This window comes from Carcharhinus amblyrhynchos, chromosome 22, assembly GCF_965287045.1.
Source record: "Carcharhinus amblyrhynchos chromosome 22, sCarAmb.v2.hapA, whole genome shotgun sequence".
In the NCBI taxonomy this organism is placed as follows: domain Eukaryota; kingdom Metazoa; phylum Chordata; class Chondrichthyes; order Carcharhiniformes; family Carcharhinidae; genus Carcharhinus; species Carcharhinus amblyrhynchos.
Window position 1 is genome coordinate 11,173,173 of NC_137345.1, and position 23,032 is coordinate 11,196,204.

A 23,032-nucleotide genomic window follows, 5' to 3' on the forward strand; every position below is an offset into this window, starting at 1 on the left:
TTCATATCAAGAAGACAAAGAAAATTCAAAATATGATCATAATGGAATCTCCATCATTGTACTATTATCTGATATGATGCACCACTTATTTTGCACAAGCCTTTGGAGAGACAACAAATTGCACATTTCTTTTGATATTTATCATTTTCTCCTTTTCCCGATGCAATTTACAAAATGTTGACTTTGTTGTGTGCATACACCTCCAAGACCAGAACACTTCCAGCACACACATCCAAGAACAAGTTGGAGATCTTTGATTAACATTTTCCATCATCAGCAGGAGGATGTGGGATGCTTTCCTTATAACAAATACAGGAGGCTCCAGTGAACTTGCATCCTTGTCAACTGAAGAATAGCCTTGTGGTGCCAACATTTTACTTTGGGTTCTGGAAAAATGGTATCCATGACCTCCTAAACTTGTATTGAGTTCCGCATCAGGATAGTGGCTTCACGGATCTAGTTTGTGTATGTGTGCTACTTAAACATGCTGGAGTTAGTAGTACAAACGCCCTCATCAAGGCAAGCAATCTCTTGTTACAAGAAATGAAATTCCAGTGTACCTACATTGCTGCAATGATTAACTACATATTATAAACCCATCAATTATACATCCAAAATCACTGTAGGCACAATATTATGAAGTGACGAGATGTAGTTAAGAGGTATATTACTGGGCAGGAGGAAAGTAGATAGAACAAAAATAATATATAATGTCAGAGGTCAAGAAAGCATTATGACCACTGTGGAAATCAGCTATTAAATGCACAAACGCTGGATTAAAATGGTCACTATGTCCATTATCTGACATAATTAACACTGGAATTTAACAAAATTCTAATGACTGAATGACTTAAAAATATTACCAAACTTCTCAATAAGCTGAACGGCCAGCCATTTACACAAGGCTGTTACAGCAGCTAAAAAGATTTCAAATCAACTTAAATTGAAATAAATAATGGTCAGTTCAACACTTGAATTCTGTGTTCCCATAAATTTAGTTTTACTGAAGGAAAGCTTCTCAGTCAAGGTACAAAACACAATTTTCAATGTTAACAAGACTGAATTTCTTTAAAAACAACTCACTTCATATTTTATATTCTCCATGGAGAAAAGACTAAGTTAGAGAAGTTCAAAACCACCAAGGGGCCAGGCAGAGTAAATAGGGAGAAACTGTTCCCACTCAAAAGGATAAAGGATGAAAGGGCACAGATTTAAAGTGATCTGCAAAAGAAGAAAATGCGATCAGAAGAGAGTCTTTTTCACACAGTGAGTGGTTGAAGTCTAAAATGCACTGCCTGGAAGTGTGATGGAGGCAGGTTCAATCAAGGCATTTGAGAGGGCATTAGATGATTACTTGAACAGTAATAATGCACTGGGGCACAGGGGAATGGCACCAAGTCACGATGTTCATATGGAGAGAAGTGTGGACATAATGGGCCGGATGACCTCCTTCTGCATTTAACAATTTTGTTATTCTAAAATTGTGAAATACAAACCAGCGTAATTACTAGCTGCACAACTCACATTAACCCTGAACCTAGAGGTTACACAAATCAGAAAATTACTGTTTTTTTGACAACAGGGAAATAGTGACGAATTTAAACTTTTAAAAAAACAGCTGTTGTAGTAATTTTCCACGAAGGTTATTTATGCCTTCCTGAAGATGACACGTCTTTATGTTTGTGAGGTATAGCCAAAATTAAATGCGCACAGCTGATGCAACACACTGTGCGAATCCAAACCTGCATGAAGATCGGAGCTGCGTTATTTAGATTTGAATCTAGTTATGTTCATTGTGATGCTGCTTTATTCATTTTGGGCCTTGCAAGTGGCAGGGTCAATATGCAACCCTGCAAGAATCTCACTCACAGGGTAGACCCATCACATTTAAATAACTACTTCCAAAATTCTATAGATTCTGGAATGGTTTCTGAAGATTGGAAGTAGCAACTGTCACCCCACTAGGGAGGGACAGAGAAAAAATAATAGGGAACTACAGACCTGTTAGCCTTACATCAGTGGGAGGGAAACACGCTGGAATCTATTATAATGGACATTATAAATAGACACTTGGACAATCATGATCTGATTGGGCATAGTTCAGCATATAATTATGAATGGGAAGTCATGTTTGATGAACTTGCTGAAAGTTTTTTTTGAAGACGTCACTAACAAAATTGATAAAGGAGAGTTGATAAACATAGCATATTTGAATTTTCATAAAGTTTTTGACAAAGTCCTCTACAGGAAGTTAATTAGCAAAATAAAAGGACAAGGATAGGAAGCAACATACTTATCATGGATTGAGGATTGGCAAACTGCTGAAAATAGAGTAGGAATAAATGGGTCATTCTTGCGTTGACAGACTGTGACTAGTGGGGTATTGCAGAATCAATACTTGGGCCCCCATCTGTTCACAATATACATCAACAATTTGGACATGGGGACCAAATCTAATATGTTCAAGTTCATGGATGATACAAAGCTAGGCGGGAATGTGTATTGTGAGGAAGATGCAAAGCAGTTACAGGAGGATTTGGACAGATAGACTTAGTGATTGGGCAAGAACATGGCAGATGAAATATAATGTGGAAAAACATGAGGTAATCCATTTCGATAGAAGGAACAGATGTGCAGCGTATTTCCTAAATGCTAAGAGATTAGGAAGTGCAGATGTACAAAGGGACTTGGGTGTCCTTGTCCATAAGGCCAGCAGGCAGGCGCAGCAAATTATTAGGAAGGCTAATGGAATGTTAGCCTCTATCGCAAAAGGACTTGAGAGTAGTGGTGAGGTGTTGCGTCAATTGCATAGGAGCTTGGTTACAGTGCACCTGGAGTACTATGCGCAGTTTTGGTCAACATACCTCAAAGGACATTATTCCCAAAGAGGAGGTGCAATGAAATTTTACCAGATTTGTTCCAGGGATGGTGGGACTGTTTTATGAAGTCAGATTGGGCAAGCCAGACCTGTATTCTCTAGAGTTTTAAAGAAAGTGAGATCATCTCATTGAAACCTACAAAATACTTAAAGGAATAGACATGGTCAATGCAGGAAAGATGTCTCCCTCAGTTGGGGAGTCTAGGACCAGGAGGTACAATTTCAAAACAAAAGGGATGTCACTTATGACTGTGACAAGGAGAAATTTCTTTACACAAATGGTTGTGAATCTTTAGATATTCTCTACCAAAGGGCTGTGGGAGTTCAGTCATTGAGTATGCTTAAAGGAAAGACTGATATATTTCCGATGAACAATAATGTAAAGGGTAACGTGGATAGTGTACGTAAAAGTCATTGAAGTGTCCAATAAGCCAGGATCCTATTACATGGCAGAGCAGGCTCAACAGATTGAATGCCCTACTCTTGTTCCGAATTTCCATTTGTATAGTCCCTTTTATATAATGAAACAGCTCATGTGGAGATGGTGGCATGGTCACTGGACTCATAATCCAGAGACCTGAGTTCAAATCCCACCTCAGCAGATTGTGAATTCCACGTTTTCTTTAATTCAGATTTCAAGGTCTGATAATGACCATGACACCATTACTGATTGTTGTAAAAACCCTTCTTAGTTCACTAATGCCCTTCATTGAAAAGATTCTGCCATCCTTAACTGGTCTGATTCCAGATCCACAGCGAAGTGGTTAACTCTTAACTGGTCTCTGAAACAGCCCAGCAAGCCACTCAGTTCAAGGTCAATAAATGCTGGCCCAGCCAGTGACACGCATATCCCATGAACAAAGATAATTATACTTTATATTTTAGTAGGGTACAGTCATATGCTTACATCTTAACTGGCGCGTTCACAAACAAACATTCTCCTCCCTGCCATTACAGGCCACATCCAACCATAAATCTTCACAGCAATGATACTCGTCAGCACATGCCACAAGTGCACTTGAAGCCAGAGTGGATTTGACATGTAGAATTCACAGATTACGAACTTAGTTAGAGGTTGAATTTCGAAGACTTCAAATCTAATTCTGACCTCTAACCAGCCTCCTTCAAATCTTTTCCCACCGTTTTAACCTTTCCCAAAATTCCCCTTTTTGCTTTTTTGGCAGGAACTTGGTTTCTGTCACTACATAGCACTTACACAAGGAGAGCAATTTCCCCAAACAACAGGCTTCTTTTAAAGCTCTATAGAGCTTTCAGCCAGTCACAACTGGAACTGACCCAGGTGGCACTTGAAGTAACATAAGCAATCAAGGGGAAAACACAAAGGTGAGGGTTAGACAGGCTGGATTAGAGTGCATAAAACATATTGGAAATTAACACTGTTCATTTACGCTACTGACCAACTGTCAACACAATATCGAGCTTTCTAAACAATGGTTCAAGTGCTGGTCAGGCAAACTGGGAATTATTGTGTGAACAGTTCTATCTACCTTTTCACAACCTTAAGTTTTATGACTGATCTGCTAAGAGAAATTTGCTTTGTGTTAAATCTATACTGCCCCACAAACACAGATATAAACTTACTCAAAGAAATGCCCATGTGCATCTGTATGCTTCACAACCACTGTCACAAGCAAACATGAAGTGGCATAAGCTTACACAATGAAAGATAAAGGTCTGCTGCTTGTTTGACAAGGGAGTACCTGCTACCAAAGTTGTCTCAAACAACATCAAGTCATAAGTAAAATATTGCAGATGCTGGAATCTGAAACAATAGATCTTGCTGGAAAAACTCTGCAACATCTGTAGGGGGAGAAAACATATTAACGATTCATGTTGCTCTTTGTCATTCTGAAACGTTAACTCTGTTCTCTATTTTTCCAGCATCCTCTGTTCTTGTATCAAATTATATTTCTCTGTTCAAAAGACTATTCTCAGGGAGAGAGTGGAACCTAGCATGTGTGCAACACTACTCAACAGTGTCCCAACATTTTCAAATCTTAGAAGAAATCCAAAAGGATAATCAGCTGTGTTTTAATCTTTAAGCCATATAAGTAGTCTGGCAGACCACCTGTGTATGTTTTAAATTAAAAAGCAAGTTTTGCTATTATAATGCCCTTGTGTCAATCAAGTGCAAGACGATGCAAAATCCATTTCAAACTGACAAAATTTACAGTGTCACTAAGTTGCTTGATAATCATTTTTAGAGGACAGCTCCACCCCAAAAGTTTGTCGGGTGGAAGCCTATGTCAAAGAGTCAGGGGGCCAGAATTCTCCAACCTCACCATGGCTGGAATTATCCGCTGCTGTTGCTGTGAACAGAGATTTGGCTGAGCGCCAAATGCACTGTTCTCATGAGCAATAGTAACAAGGTGCATGAGACTGGAGGATTCTGGCCATAGAATTTTATGATGTGGAGATGCCAGCGTTGAACTGGGGTAAACACAGTAAGAAGTCTCAACTCCAGGCTGAAGTCCAACAGACTTATTTGGTAGCAAAAGCCACTAGCTTTCAGAGCACTGGCTGCCCCTTCATCAGGTGAGTGGGAGTTCTAATCACAAACAGGGCATATAAAGACACAAACTCAACATGAGGACGGCCTCAACCAGGATCCTGGGTTCATGTCACACTATCTGTAATCCCCACAACTTGCCTGGGCTTGTAAAATCTCACTAACTGTCTTGTCTGGAGACAATAAACATCTCTTTAACCGGTGCTTAACGCTCTCTCCACTCACATTGTCTGTATCTTTAAGATTTGATTAGCTGTAAAGACTGGCATTCCAATTATTATTCTGTAAACTGAGTTTGCGCCTTTATATGTCCTGTTTGTGATTAGAACTCCCACTCTCCAGCCAGCACTCCGAAAGCTTGTGGTTTTTGCTACCAAATAAACCTGTCGGACTTTAACCTGGTGTTGTGAGACTTCTTACGTAGAATTTTACAACATGAAAAGAGGCCCTTCAGCCCATGCTACCTGTGCCGGTTATCAAGCACCTAAAGATTTTTTGCTCAGATCCCCTCAATTTCCTGCCCCTTTACTTGCAAAGTATCACTTTTCTGGTTTGGTCTACTCACCCAAGAAGTTCATACATCCGTGTACTGCTCCTTCACATCACTGCCTTCTTATTTTAAAAGATGTTTTGTTCAAATATTTACAGCTTTGAAATGTTATCCCCTTCCATCAAGTAAGTGGAAATGAGACAGTAAAGAAATCAAGCCAAAAGATATTTCAAGAGATTCCAAGGGCCACCAAAGATGTGTGGGTTAGGTGGATTGGTCATGCTAAATTGCCCCTTAGTGTTAGGGGGAAATAGCTAGGGTAAACGTACGGGGATAGGGCCTGGGTGGGACTATGGTCATTGCAGGCTCAATGGGCCAAATGGCCTCCTACTGCACGGTAGGGATTTTTTTTAAATCACTGGGAATTGCAGCATTGAATTGATGATTTTTTTGACTGCTGTTAACAGAAATATCAGTAAGTATTTCAATGTTTTCAATCACGAATTGTTTGTTCAATAGGTTTGATAAAAAAGTAATGAAAGTTTTTCAGAGCTCAATTTAACATTCTCTCTTAAAGAGATCTCTTTGAGCGTGCAAAGTGGAGGGCATGGGAAAGAATGGTACAGCCAGGTGTGGTTAGATGACCAATGTCACAGAGAGGTTGCAGACCAGCTACGGTGGATGTGCAGGGATGAAACATGACAGATGAGTGTGACATACCATGACAGCAGATCTTCTGGTAGAAATGGTGACAAACAGCAGGAACAGCCACAACATCAGACTGATTTTGTCAAACTAATATCACAGAATTCATACAACGCTGGATTAAAACGGAACATATATATTTAACCCCTGTCACAAGACCACAATATTCCACCCTTTATCATTCAAAACATTCCAATTATCATTCATTCTTCAACTTATTACAGTTTTATGATGAACGTTGTTGCAATATCATTTCTCTTGATGAGCTCTCAGTATGGCTCAGCACAGTTTGCATTTAGTAGGCTTCACATAGGGGCTTGCAAGTCACAAAGAACATGTTCTTCTATTGCACCATCTTGCACCAACTTGCCAAAGCTTTTTCGACAGCACCTTCTCGCAAACTCTACCATCTAGAAGATGGAGGACAACAAATTCATGGAAACACCACCACCTGCAAGTTAAAGTCACCCCTACTGGCGGCACAGTGGTTAGCACTGCTGCCTCAGTACCAAGGACCCGAATTCGATTCCCAGTTTGGTCACTGTCTATGCGGAGTCTGCATATTCTCCCCGTGTCTGAGAGAATTTCTTCCAGGTGCTCCAGTTTCCTCCCACAGTCCCAAAAACTTAATGGTTAGGTGCACTGGCCACGCTAAATTCTCCCTCAGTGTACTCGATCAGGCACTGGAGTGTGGCAACTAGGGGATTTTCACAGTAATTTCATTGCATTGTTAATGAAAGCCTACTTGTGACAATAATAAATAAACTTTAAAGTCACTCACCATCCTGATTTGCAACTATATTGCTGTTCCTCCACTGGTGCTGGATCAATAACCTGGAACTCGCTTTCTGACCTTGTAGCTGCAACAGTTCAAGAAACTGGCTCACCACTACCTTCTCGGGAGCAATTAGTAATGGGTACTAAATGCTGGCCTTGCCAGCGATACCTACATCTCAAGAACAAATAAAGAAAAGCCACAGAACTTTCAAAGGCCACACACATACTATCTCAGTATATCAAGCGTGCACACAATCACACCTGTTTAAATAATGACACTGGCACTTTTACCTCACTGAACAGAGGGCAACTGGAAAAAATATTGCATGGATTGGGGAAGAGAGAGGGAAGACAGGGTTTTGCCTTGCCTTCTCCTGTGTTGCACTATTCTGATCTCAACGCGGTCATTTCAAATAGCACGTCCCTCCAGGCATCACACTGGAACTCGGCCAAACAAGATGACTCGACACGCAGAACAAACCTGCAATACATTTCCTCATATCCTGTCTGGATACTCCCTGAAGCTGCTGCTACAACTCCCCCAACATCAATGACATGGGGAAGCAAAAAGCCCAAGGGTTTTGAGCAACTGTTTTTCAAAGAATAATACTTGGTACCTATGTAACCATCCAGGGTTGCACATCGCTCAAGATCAGTCATAAAAATTGTGCAAACATGATATTTCCTTTCTCAGAATTCAGCTTGGAGAAAGGCTTTTCAACAAAACACATAATATAAAATCACTGTTGTGTATTACTGGATCCTAAATTGTAATTTTGAGAAAATATTGTTCACCTTTGATGGTGGATGAGACTTTGGCCCAACTCAGATATCGTTTCTTATTTTTGGATATCTGTCCCAGGAAAAGGATCCAGAAGCTGATCAGTGTATATTTCCTTGCAATTTTTTTTTGTTAAAAAGTGTAAGAAAACTGAAATAATGTAAGCAACCAATGCTATAATCTCAAAAACATGACTCATGGCTATTCTGAGTCCACCCATCCTGTGTTCATGTGCAGGAAACAGCATACACGTACCAGGTTTAGCAGTGCTAAGCAGCAGGTTAGTCAAGTTACTTTCCTACTGGTCACTATTTTACTCATTTAGTATAAACATATTTATAGTAGCTCCAAAGATTACAGATTTCATTTCACAGAATTACAGAATTGTTAGGGAACCACAGGGGGCCATTTGGCCCATCGCGTCTGCACCAACTCTCCAAATGAGCAACATGCCTGTCGTTCTCCTGCCTTTTCTCCACACTCCTGCACATTATTTGAATAGAAACAATCTAATGCTCTCCTGAATACATAGTAATCATCTAATGCCCTCTCGAAGGCCTTGATTGAACCTGCCTCCATCACACTTCCAGACACTGCATTTCACACTCCAACCACTCACTATATGAAAGATTTTCTCTGTTCACATTTTCTTCTTTTGCAAATCACTTTAAATCTGTGCCCTCTCATTCTCGATCATTTTATGAGTGGGAACTGTTTCTTCCTATTTACTCTGCCCAGCCCTTTCGTGATTTTGAACTTCTCTATCAGATCTCCTCTTAGCCACTTTCTCTCCAAGGAGAACAGTCCCAACTTCTCTAATTTATCCTCATTTCTGATGTTTCTCATCCTTGGAACCATACTTGTAAACTTCTTTTACACTCTCTCACATCCTTCTAATAGCATGGCGCCCAGAACCATACACAATATTCCAGCTGAGGTCCAACTAGTCTTCCACCTTCCACGAAGGAGATTGTCATCGACTGCAGGAAACAGGAGAACAAGCCCCTGTCCACATCAATGGGGATGAAGCAGAAATGGTCGAGGGCTTCAAGTTTTTAGGTGTCCTGACCACCAACCACTTGTCCTGGTAACCCCATGCTGACACTATAGTTAAGAAAGCCCACCAACACTTCTACTTTCTCAGGAGACTAAGGAAATTTGGCATGTCAGCTACAATTCTCATCAACTTTTACAGATGCACCATAGAAAGCATTCTTTCTGGTTGTATTACTCTTTCTGGTTGGTATGGCTCCTGCTCTGCCCAAGACCACAAGGAACTACAAAAGATCATGAATGTAGCCCAATCCATCACACAAACCAGCCTCCATCCACTGACTCTGTCTATACTTCCCGCTGCCTCAGCAAAGCAGTCAGCATAATTAAGGACCCCATATACCCCAGACAGTCTCTCTTCCACCTTCTTCCTTTGGAAAAAAGATACAAAATCTGAGATCCAATACCAACCGACTCGAGAACAGCTTCTTCCCTGCTGCTGTCAGGCTTTTGAATGGACCTACCTTGCATTAAGTTGATCTTCCTCTACACTCTAGCTATAACTGTAACATTACATTCTGCACATTCTCATTTCCTTCTCTATGAACGCTTGTTTTGTCTGTATAACGCGCAAGAAACAATACTTTTCACTGCATGTTAATACATATGACAATAATGAATCAAATCATATTCTCTAGATCCTGCCATCATCCACCATCAGGAGACCGGATCATCTACCCACATTGAATTTCCAACTGAATAGAGAAATTAGTATTTGGTCCTGACATTGTACATTGTAAATTGGTAACAGGAGTCAGAAAGATTTTATCCATTTCTTTTGGGAAAGAAAGATTAACATGGGTTTCTCATGGTTAGGAACATCCTAGTATTCACCCCTCAAATATTTGCAATCAGCGATTTGGTGACACTGAACCTACAGCCCCTAGCAACTGACCCCCCGCCCCTCCACCACCACCGCCCCCCCCCCCCCCCCAACCCACCCATTCCTGACAATAGTGTGAGACTCAACTAGTCAACCTGCATTATATTTGACCAAAGATGAGCTTCCAACCACATATCAACTTCATCATAAAGACTGCCTACATTTAACCCCATAATCCCCAAACTTTGCCACTGCTTCAGCTCATCTGCTGCTGAAACTCACATCCATGCATTTGTTACCTCTACCTACACTTTACTAGTCAAATGATCTCCTAGCCCAGTCTCCCATCCTGCATCAACACAAGCTTAAACAAAACTCTGCAGCTTGTATCGCAATTCATCACACCCATACTTGCTAACATTTGAGTCACAATTAAGCAAGGGAGAGAACAGCTGAAAGAAAGAAAGGGCAAGAATAACATTTTTCTGTTCTTTCTTTCCTCCCCTCATCTATGAGCATCAGAGTCCCAAGAACTGCCCTCCCACAGTACCTCATCTAAGACTTCATGTTGAGGCAATGATAAAGACAACTTTACCCTGTCCTGTTTTAACTCGGCATTTATCACAAGTTTCTAGACGGCAAAGGCTTGGCTGATTTTGCCCTCCCCAGGTCAATGCAGCCAAATTGCACCACTACTGCCAGTCAAGCCAAGTTCAGCTCTTGCAACACAGACTGAACATGGGACCTTTCTAATCTGGCTAACTCAATGCAATATGAGAAGTGATTTCACTATCTAAAGGCAGCAAATTAGTTTAAACCTTTTATCTGAAAACATGCATAAGTAATCTGAATATGTCAATCTAAATCCATTTAAAGATGTAACATACGCTTCCCTTCGACATGAACTGGGATCTTTTCATCTTCAATCTCAGCAGCTGTACATATTTTTAACTGCAACAGATGTAAAGTGAACCTCTCTGGTTGGTTTCCGAATCAAAAGAATGCAGTTAGCTTGAAAATTAAGTGACAAGACTTCACTCAAGATCCTCCCTGATGCCTTAAACAGTTAATGCTAAGTAAAAATCTGAAAGAAAATTAGAACTGTACCTTAATGTTCTTCTGGGACATTCTCCTTCCTTGTGTATCCTGGAGAATAAGCCCTCAAGCTTTTTTAATATAATTTTGCGTTTCACAGCCAACTCATTTCCTATGGATTGAATTGGTCTCACCCCCACCCACAGCTTTGAGTAAACTTCACTGTTAAAACATACTTAGTCACCTGATCTGATTTCCCATAATCTTCCAAAAAGGCGTTCACAGAACAGCCTTCATCCTAACTGATTGTGAAATTTCTTGAAAGCTACAGACATTCAAAATTCTTAAACCTTTGATATCCATTTTATGATCCATTATAAAGCAAAGGTTCTCATCTTGATGTATTGATTAAGCAATTATCAGCTGCCTTTATTAAGGATCACCCAAGCTTCCAAGCCAAAAATACACGTGGGGGGGGAAAAAGGACATTTCTTAGGATGCTGATGATTTGTGTTGCATATTAGTCACAGGCAAAAACATCCACACAATTTCAGCAGCAGCACTGCACTCCTGTATCTATCAAAGAGCACCATTGTCCTAAAAACCTGGTATAACAACGAAAAAGTCCAAGTTCATTTTGAAGTGAAGCATATGTTACATCATCTTTAAATTACACATGCAACACAAGTGCATCATGTGTGTCAAAATGTAGCACAAGCACCATAGGATTTCCAAAATGGTGTGCATGACTGCTGCTCTTTCCCCCATCTTAACAGAGATCACCCTCCTCAAGCCACAATGCAGTACTTAATCCGATAACAGAAGCCTGCCCTGAATGGCAAAACACTCAAGTGTTCAGAGCAAACAGAAAAAGGTCAAATGGAGTCTATTTTAAAAATTTGAGCCAGCCAAAAAAACTTTGAAGGTCACCTTTATTTGAGGAGCAAGCTACCCAGCTCAGACTCAACTCTACTGCTGCTCATTTTTAACATACTCGTCCCCAGGGGTGGATTGAAGTACGTGCAATACAATTAATAATCAAATCTTCCAGCTGACTTCAAAAGCATTCTTTTCTGCCAACTTTTGCACAGTTTGCATTTACGGTCACGCATGGTAGTGATCCCTTTCCAATTTGATACAGCAGTGCAGAATAACAGTAACAGGAGCAGTGAGCTGCTAAGACAGCCAGCTGATTCACTCAAGAGGAGGAGAAGAGAGAGAGAGAGTAAAGAGTTCCTGCTTTCAGAAAACAATTTTATCCAACACCATGACAGAGTTCTTAAATCAGCCTTGAAATAATTACTGTCAGTGAAATAATTACAGTTTGGAAAAATGAATTACTTGTTAACCATGAATCTACCAAAATACTGTACCAAATTTCACTAAATGTGACAAGGAGCTGAATCCTTTCAGCCACTAAGGGACCCCACGAGCCAATTCCAGCAAATCCTGATAGTTCCACCACCCCATTCCTCCAGGAATTTATTGTTTCTTGGCCTTTTGGTGAACATCAAGCGTCAGATTGAGCCCAAATGTCTTATCTTGTCAGCCTGGATCTTGTTTGTCACTATTGAGGAGACCATGAATTGGATTTAGAATTTATTTTTGGAGCAAGAAGATGGATTTGGGTTTGCCCAGACTACCATGATCATTGGCCTTGTAACTTTAAGGATGGATTAAAAAGTCTTCCAGGAATGCAATCACAGGAAGTGAATTGTTTGGTAGTGCCTATACAGACTGACTGAACCCTGGAGGCTCAGTGACCATCAGAAACAGTTTACCACTTTAAGCAGACTTTTAAATAGGCTTGTAGTTCCCAGGAAGTGTATTAATGTTTAGCTTTACCGAAGAACAAAGAAAATCTTTTATACAGAGTTGACATCACTACTCAATCATAACTCCATCCCCGACAATCCTCTTCTCACCAATGCAGGACAGGGCTCCTTAGAAAGGACAAGTGGCACTGAATATTTCTGCTTATACAAAAAGCAAAAGATTCCTGAAAGTGAGCAGCATATCAGAGCACAGAAATAAAAAAACCTGCATTGAACAGAGTCTGAACATTGAAAGTTTACAGAATGTAAACATACACAAGGCAGTCAACTTGCAACCAATTACTAGGAATACATTACACTTAAGTGTGTCACAAGTAGGCTTACATGAACACTGCAGTGAAGTTACTGTGAAAATCACCTAGTCACCACACTCCAGCACATGTTTGGATACACTGAGGGAGAATTTAGCATGGCTAATGTACCTAACCAGCACGTCTTTTAGATTGTGGGAGGAAATCAGAGCACCCAGAGGAAACCCACACAGACATGGGAAGAACATGCAGACTATGCACAGTGATCCAAGACGGGAATCGAACCCAGGTCACTGGCACTTAATTTTGTAGCATAAGCCAACAGTGGCATATGCAAGAGGTCAGTACAAGATGGCACAGAATGGGATTACCAGCAACACTCATCCAAGTCTGTCACTGTTCTGCTCTCACTCCTACCACTCGTACCACCACATAAATTAACATACCTTGTATGATCCAGACTTCTACACCACCCTGCATTTAGCGGACCCTTCTCAAATTTTACTGTATTCATTTTTCAAGCTGAGGTTTATTTGGTTTGTGTGATCGGTCATTCTGGAAACCACAGTACAAGCACTGATACCAAACAGGATATTTACATGTACAGTAGAGGGAATATTGAGATGGTAGTGAGAGATCTATTCCTCCTAATCCTGGCAAAACAGAAGATGCCAACCCGGATTTACTCACTGCAAACAAAAATTTATTTTTTGAGTGCAAAAAACGTGCATCACATACAAACAACAGAGGTTTAAAAAATCCTCCTTAGAATTCCTTCCCTTCAGATATTTACATCAGCTTGGAAAGCCATGGACATTGCAACTACATATGGTAGGTAATATATGGGTGTGCACACTTTCCTCACTTGACTTCCATTTGCTTCAGCAAGAGGGGAAAATAAATGTCAGGGCCTGGAGACTATTTGTGAAATTGTGGAAATCTGGTCAATTATCTTTGTAATTTAAACTTAAGATTCTGGTAAAAGGCAAGATCAAGAAAAAGGGACAATATAATTGTTTAATGGTAGGGATCAACACTGCAGAAAAAATAATTAGATCCTTGCACTTGCCAGAGTCTGTACTGGCATCTTAACTTTACAATCATATCATTGTGAGGCCTCGCTGCTATTAAGAAACATTTCCTCCACCCAGCAATGGCTCAACATCTTGCACGTTAACAAGAGCAAGACCTGAATGAGAGCGTGTCAACACTTTTAATCGCAGAGAAAGAGAGCAAACGTGAAACACTTTTCTGTTCCTAATTCCGAATGTAAAGAAAATAATCTTTCCATAATGCAAGAAGTCTTGATAGCAATCGCCTCACTTCCACTGCTTTCAAAATAAATGTCCAGGTGAGTGCTATTAACACCACAAAGACAAAGATCATTTGAGGACAGAAAATTCAACAACCAGCATCTCCAATCTGGTACAGCGCACAGTAAGCTTCGGCACTGTCTGAAAAGGGCACCATGCCCCACACCCCACTCTCTACAGCTTCTCCAAATTTCACTGCCACCGGGTACTGAAGTTTGTGCTCTGGACTCTGGCTTTGAGTTAAGTTTATTTATTAGTCACAAGTAGGTTATATTAACACTGCAATGAAGTCACTGTGTGAATCCCCTAGTTGCCACACTCCGACGCCTGTTCAAGTAACTGGAGAAGAATTTAACATGGCCAATGTACCTAACCAGCGCATCTTTTGGACCATGGCAGGAAACCGGCGCAACCGCAAGAAACTCACAGATATAAGGAGAATGTGCAAATCCCACACAGACAGTGACCCAAGCTGGAAATCGACCCGGATCCCTGTGAAGCAGCAGCGCTAACCACTGTGTTGCCCCCTATCTATATTTTTAAATCTTTCTCCACTGTCCCTTTCCTACACTTGGAGCTTGTACCCTTGTGACAGAAAGGCAATTTGTTTTTGGCCTGCGTTGGATAATGGACTCAAACCATCACCAGAAACATTATACACAGCATTAGTTACGCTATGGTGGGAGATGCTCTTGCAAGACACAGCAAATGCAGACTATGTATGACAGGTGACATTCAAATAATATGCAATGCTGTAGCTTTCACTGTGAACCAAGAAGTGTTTTCTCACACTAGTCCTGGCTGAGTGCAGTAATATTGAATGGTGCCTGCTTCAATGACAGGATGGAGGAGCCAACTTATTTCAGTTATCACAAAGATCAAATGAAAGTTAAAAATCATGTTAGCAAAGATCGGCTACCAAGTTAATGCAAGAGAAAGTAACCTTTGGTAAATAGTTTTTGACCTAAAATAATTGTAGGAAGTCTACAGCTTTTTGTCTCAGCATAATTTAAAGAGATGTGGATTATATTTCTGGGAAGCCCATTGAATTCTCAATTTGTAAGTTCCCAGTAGTCGGAATTTATGACAGTCCAGCAGGGACGCAAGGTCAATCTGACCCTGCAGCTTGTTTCGGAGCAGGAGAAATGAGCTTGTGTTCAGAAATCTATATTTAGAATGCGAGTGGGTGGCGTACTTATTATTTCATATAATCCGTGAGGATAATGAGGTGTATGATTCATTTTTCAATTACCCATTTTATTTAAATAAACCCATCTGTTGGCTCATACTAATACTAATGCAAAATATTGCAGAGGTTGGAAATCTGACAAGACAATATAAATGCTGGATATCATAGAATCCCTACAGTGCAGAAGGGGCCATTCAACCCATCAAGTTTGCTCTGACTCTGACAAGAGTATGTGTGTTACCCAGGCCCTCTCCCCCACCCAATCCCTGTAACTCTATACATTAACATAGCTAATCCATCTAGTCTACACATCTTTGGACACTAAGGGACAATTTATCATGGCTAATCCACCTAACCTGCCCAACTTTGGACTGTGGAAGGAAACCGGGGCACCTGGAGGAAACCCACACAGACATGGGGAGAACGTGCAAACTCCACATAGATAGTCACCCGAGGTTGCCATTGAACCTGGGTCCCTGGAGCTGTGAGGCAGCAGCGCTAACCACTGTGCCGCCCAAAATGTTCAACAGCTCTGGTATCTGTAGAAAAAAAAGCATTCCCCCTCCAAAGATGCTACAAGATCAGCTGAGCACTTCCAGCTTTTATGTTGGTTTATACTGAGGCTGACAAGCAAGTGCAATTTCAGTGATTTTGGAGAATCAGTTGGAAGCACTGGATGCACTCCAGTTACTGCTGCAAGGAAAAAGTATTGCAGGATCCCCAAGTCTCGCCACACTTCACACAGGCATTGGACAGAAAAAAGGTACACAATCTGGATTGTAGGAGGCACAAGTTTTTCCTCATAGGAATGACCGCAGAGAAAACATTTGGTATAAAAACCCTGAAAATATGAAAACCCACCTGCCGTAGAACGTAACTAAATTAAGCATAGCTATCTTGCCCATGACTTTATTAAAATTTTCACGGTCCTAAATGTTATCTTCAGTCTTCTCCAGTGCAAGCTGCTGCATTCACTCCCATTACAGAGATGCTTAGACCCAAGCTTAACCGACATCAACTGACACACACTCAAAAGCACATTTTAAAGTTTTGGGCAGGGATTGAAGTTGAAACAATGTTTGTTAAGAGACTGAACATTGATTTGTAATAGTGCAACCTTTCATTAAATGCTTATGATGTTGAAATGTCCAGTTATTGGTGCTAATGATGTTGAAATAGTTAGAGTAAATAGTCACATTTCATGCCTTCTGAAACAATAGTGGGTCCCAGATTGCAGTCTTCTCTTGATCACACAGGCTTGTGTCATACTTTAAACTGAGATGGATTTAGATTGATGGAGGCTTGAGTGGAACACAGATCAGTTCAGCCAATTGACATTGTTCTATGCTACAAAATTTTACATAGGTGCAGACATGTCCCACATGTGATGTTCACCCATCTCCTAGGATTGGGACAGGCATTCTTCAGTGAAGTTTCTTGTCTTAATCTGCTCCAAAAACTGGACATTTTTATCCATAACGGGCTGATCAAAAAATTGAAAATCATTCTTTAAGTACATCTATCCTTATATTCTGCACATACTTAAACAAGTCTTGAGATTTAAGCTCTATTCTTGATATACAAACCCACTGTCCTATTAGTTTTATTTTACTGGTGCTGCACATTTAACTGACTGGTTTAGCAATCTATCTCACCAGTACGTTTAAATCTGCCTCATGGATCCTGTCCTGTGTATATTGCTGCTTATTATCCTTCAACATTAAACATCTGCCAGTTGTCAATCCATTTTCTCAGATTATCCAGGCCTGCCTACACGTGGACCAATGCACACATTAGGTTATTCTGCCATTAATTCAAAATTAAGACTAGAAACTTCACTGAAAAGGTGTCAGTCCCAATCCTAGGACATGGGTGGACATCACACGAGGGACACATCTGCACCTGCATAAAATTTTGTAGCATAGAAAGATGTCATTTGGCTGAACTGATCTATGCTCCAAACAAGCCTCCATCAATCTTAATCCATCTCAGTTTAAAGGACAATACAAGCCTGTGTGATCAAGAGTAGACTGCAATCTGGGACCCACTATTGTTTCAGAAGGCATGAAAAGTGACTATTTACTCAGTAACTATTTCAACATCATAAGTACCAATAATATCCCCCCAAACCCCACCACGTGCATTGTTGACCCACTAATGTACTCCGATGAGATCAATCTGAAATCTCGGAACATGTACTGTTTTCAATGGGTTCTACAGCAAGTTAATGATTATTGATTGGTGACTCAATGAACACAAACATGTTTTTGAAGATTGTGGCTCTGCAATCAAGCATCAGTAATTCAAATATACAACTCAGGAAAGGAACTGTAACATTATCCCTAGCACTTCAATGAAAGGTTGCACTATTACAAATCAATATTCAGTCTCTTAAACAATTATTTCAACTTCAATCCCTGCCCAAAACTTTAAAATGTGTTTTTGAGTGTGTGCCTTTTTTATTAAAAAGGCAGGTTACAAAACTGTATTACAAACTTGATAGTAAATACTGTGTGTCCTTAACGGCTCTCAGCACCAAATGCACACACAAGAAGGAATGAACAAGGTTATGCAGCACTATTAAAATGAATCATGTCCCAGAAAGTACATCAAGACTTTGGAACAAACCTGCTTCTTTTGCTTTTGTACTAGATGAAATGTACCATTGTGCTACAATTTACAAATACTGTAGAGCTATAAAGATGAATTGCTGCTACCGTTGCCAAGAAATTTATAGGCAGGATTGATGGGGAATGCAGGAGTGAAACACTATTTATAGAATGGAACATGAAATTGCCTTTATGACTTCCTCCCACACTCAATACCTGTGAAGCATCAGCCTGGCTTTAACATGTTGGAAGCAAGGCCTGCAAGACATCACAGGCTACAAGACGAAGGCATGTAAAATCACCAGCACCAATGCACCCTTCCCCATTGAGCTCAATGCATTCTACGCTCCTTTTGAGCAAGAGGTCAACAAGAGCATGCCCTCCACCCCAGAAACCTCGGACGAGTCTGTATCCAAGGTCACCATCGCAGACATCAGAGCAGGCTTTTCAAAAGTCAACCCCCGGAAAGCAACTGGCCCGGACGGGGTACCCAGACAAGCACTCAGATCCCGTGCGGACCAGCTGGTGGGGGTATTCACAGACATCTTCAACCTCTCTTTACAACAATCTGAGGTCCCTATGAGTTTCAAGATGACTATCAACCTGCTACCAAAGAAAACCCAGGCAGCGTGCCTTAATGACTATCATCCGGTAGCCCTGACATCCATTATGAAGTGCTTCAAAAGGTTAGTCAAGGCACAAATCAATTCCAGCCTCCAAGTTTGCCTGCATCCACTACAGTTCACCTACTGCCACAACAGATCCACATCAGACACCATTTTCCTGGCCCTACACTAAACCCTGGAACACTTAGATAACAATGACACCTATGTCAGACTCCTATTTATTGATTACAGCTCAACCTTCAACACCATTATTCCTACAAAACTCATCTCCAAATTCTGTGACCTGGGGCTCGGCTCCTCCCTCTGTGATTGGATTCTAAACTTCCTAACCAATAGGCCACAAATCAGTAAACACAGGCGATGACATCTCCTCCACGATCATCCTTAACACCAGTGCCCCACGAAGTTGCATCCACAGCACCTTATACGCCTGACTATGTGGCCAAATTCCCCTCCAATTTGAATTTCAAGTTTGCTGATGGCACCACCGTAGTGGGTTGGATCTCAAACAATGACGAGACAGAGTACAGGAAAGAGATAGAGAATCTGGTGAACTGGTGAGCCAACAATCTCTCCCTCAAATGTCAACACAATGAAGGAGATAGTTAGTTATTGATTTCAGGAAAGGTAGTGGATAACATGTCCCCGTCTACATCAACAAGTACGAAGTGGAAGCAGTCGAAAGCTTCAGGTTTTTAGGTGTCCAGATCACTAACTGTCCTGGTCAGTCCATGCTGACACTATAGTTAAGAAAGCCAGCAACATCACTACTTTCTCAGATGACAAAGGAAATTTGACATGTCAGCTATGACTCTCACCAACCTTTGCATGTACACCACAAAGCATTCTTTCTGGTTGTATCACAGCTTGGTATAGCTCCCGGTCTGACCAAGAGGGAAAAAGTCTACAAAGGGTTGTGAATAAAGTCCAGTTCATTACTCAAACCAACCTCCCATCCACTGACTCTATCTACACTTCCTGCTGCCTCGGAAAAGCAGCCTGCATAATCAAGGAACCCACGCACGCTGAACATATTCTCTTCCACTGGGAAAAAGATAAAAAATTCTGAGGACATGTACCAACTGACTCAAGAACAGCTTCTTCCTGGCTGCCATCAGACTTTTGAACAGACCTACCTCGTATTAAGTTGATCTTTCTCTGGGTGAGAGGATAGCAGTGGTTAGCACTGCTGCCTCAACGCCAGGGAGCCAGGTTTGATTCCCGGCTTGGGTCACTGTCTGCGAGGAGTTTGCACATTCTCCTCATGTCTGCATTGGTTTGCTCCAGATGCTCCGGTTTCTTCCTACAGTCTGAAAGACGTGCTGGTGAGGTGCATTGGCCATGCTATATTTTCCCTGGCGATTAAGGGATTTTCACAGTAACTTCATTGCAGTGTTAATGTAAGCCTATTTGTGACAATAATAAACAAAGTTTAAACCCTAGCTATGACTGTAACAGTACATTCAGCACTCTCCTTTCCTTCTCCAAGTACGATGTGCTTTGACTGCATAGCACACAAGAAACAATACTTTTCACTGTATACCAATACATATGACAATAATAAATCAAATCAAATCAAAAGCTGACACTAAACAAGAGATTAGATATATCATTGTACTTTGATTCTTCAGAACAAGAAGTTCGGAAAAAAAAAAGAGTACTAGGAACTCAAATTATTTTTTTTAAAGTGGAAAATCTGCAATTCAGAACCATCACAAAAATGGAATACTTGCTGGTTGCAAGTGATTAATTCAAATATCTCTCAGTTCATCACAGACATTACAGAGTAGCAGTCAACAAAAACTGGGCCTGCATTAATGACTGACCTTTGTGTAACTATTCTCAAAACAATGCAAGAATTTATTTTGTTCTAGCCTAGCAGGGCACAACATCATACCTCCACAATGAGGGCACCACCAGCACTACTGCAACTTTTGAGTTAACCTCTACAAGAAAGCAGGAGTCCGCAAACATCAAGATAAGCATCAAGAATCAGATGGTAACCCTGCTGTTTTCCCCCTAGTTGAATAAACTGTAGTCAATTATCATAATTTCTCACACTCAAATCTCAGTCATTGTGTGAATGACTGAAAGTCTGCTGGGATGAAAAGCGAGATAAATATAATTCTTTGCTCATTTGTGAAGTTATGGTTCAAACTCATTCCAGAACTCAGTATGAGCTTGACTGATGCTTTAGTGTGGTACTGAGGCAGTACTGTATTGTTGGATGTGCCATCTTCTGGAGTAAGTGCTAAACTGAAGCATCATCTGCCCATCCAGGTATGTACAAGATCTCACAGCTCTTCCCAGCACCAGATAGTTTTCCCAATGTTTATTCCTCAACCATAGATTAACAACTTACAAGGCCTTTAAATATAGAAAAACATCTCAAAATACTTTAGGGATGTATATTTATTTAAAAACAGATGCTGATTGAAAGGTGGTGATATTAGGAGAAAAACACCTTGGTGAATAAAGTGCATCAAAAGGAGGGAGAGTGCACTGGAGAGATTTAAGGAGGGAATTCCAAACTTTGAGGTTAGACTGCTAAAGGTATACCAAATTGGTGGAGGAGAAAATACACTGAAGCAGTGAGCAGATTAGCAAAAGGGAATAAAGCTCTGTGGAGTCTCACGCAATACAGCTTAGATCCGGTGACGGTTGGCATAATTTGTAATACACTTGATATCCTTGAGGTCTGTGCAGCTTTGATGCAAGTGAGTCAATATAATAACCACCACTACTTCCTTGGTTTTCACTAACGTACAGTGGCCCCTGGTTCAGCAACCCCATGATGCTAAAATTTTCATTCTCAATTCCAAGTGACTCCATAGATTTGGCCCTCCCCATCTCTGCAACTTCCTCCAGCCTGATCGAAGTATGAAATTTACATTGACACATAGAAGATAAGAGCAGGGAGGAGGCCATTTGGCCCTTCGAGCCTGCTCCGCCATTCACCACGATCATGGCTGATCATCCAACTCAATAGCCTAACCCTGCCTTCGCCCCATAACCTTTGATCCCATTTACCCCAAATGCCATATCTAGCTGCCTCTTGAACACATTCAATGTTTTGGCATCAACTACTTCCTGTGCTAATGAATTCTTCAGGCTCACCACTTTTTGGATGAAGAAATGTCTCCTCATCTGTTCTAAATGGTCTACCCCAAATCCTCAAACTGTGACTCCTGGTTCTGGACTCCCCCACCATCGGGAGCATTGTCGCTGCATTTACCTTGTCTACTCCTGTTAGAATTTTAAAGTCTCTAATGAGGTTTCCCCCCCTCATTCATCTGATTTGTATGTCGCGTTCTTCAAGTTCAGCCTTTTTGTGAGGCACTTATTATTAAAATGGTTTACCTTCAACATACGTGTTTTCAAGTGTTTGGACCCTGGACTCTGAAATTCACTCCTTAAAAGGAGAGAAGCAGAGAGGTTTAAGACCTGCTTTAAAATCTAACTGTTTCAAAAAGCATTTGATCACCTTTCCTATTAGCTCATGTGGTCGATGTTAAATTTTATTTGATAATATTCTGGTAGAGCAGTTTAAGAGGTTTTAGTGCTTAAAAGTTCTATATAAATGAAAGTTGTCGTATATGCAGGGAATAAACAGAATAGAAGGCGGAAAACTTTATGACAGCAAACGGTAACAAAGGTGGACATGCAAAAGTGGTTGAGCAAATTGACAATGGCTACAAATGAATTGTGTAAAACTGCGAGCCAACAGCTTGTCAACTGGTCATCCGCAATTCAACTCTGATAAAGCCAAGCCTTATTGAAGTGCATCACATGTTGGTGCAACTTGTGTGGTAACTAACTGAAACAATTAATTGGAGTAAACATGCAAATTTACAAGGTCGCCAGTACAAACTCATCAGCTATTTGGAAACGTTCACCGAAAGGTTAATCATCAGCCCTGAGTCACCCATTGAAGTCATCACGTCTGAAGATGCCAAGGAGATTCACGCTGCATTTCTTGTAGGACTGCTGCTCTGGCAATGCTGAAAGGAAATCGGTGTGACACAGCTGACTTCAGAGGCACTGAACTGTGCAAAGACATACCTCTGGAATGCAGCAGTGTTCCAACAAAACTTTCAAGCTGTACACGCACAGTTTGTCTATTGCTCCAGGGCACTG

General features: G+C 40.9%; 1 protein-coding gene across 3 annotated transcripts in view; it reads right to left on the reverse strand.

Annotated features, from left to right (window-relative positions):
* The window catches only part of LOC145356884 (S-adenosylhomocysteine hydrolase-like protein 1), a 101,666-nt gene that overhangs the window by 52,593 nt on the left and 26,041 nt on the right, over positions 1-23,032 (reverse strand). The window contains exon 1 of one of the 3 annotated variants that reach the window (XM_080209857.1): positions 22,131-22,226. The exons of the other annotated variants lie outside the window; for them this stretch is intronic. Coding sequence (XP_080065983.1) covers positions 22,131-22,184 — 54 coding nt within the window. The 5' untranslated portion in view covers positions 22,185-22,226. Of the gene's footprint in view, positions 1-22,130; positions 22,227-23,032 lie in introns of those variants that run through there. 3 annotated transcript variants of the gene reach the window in all.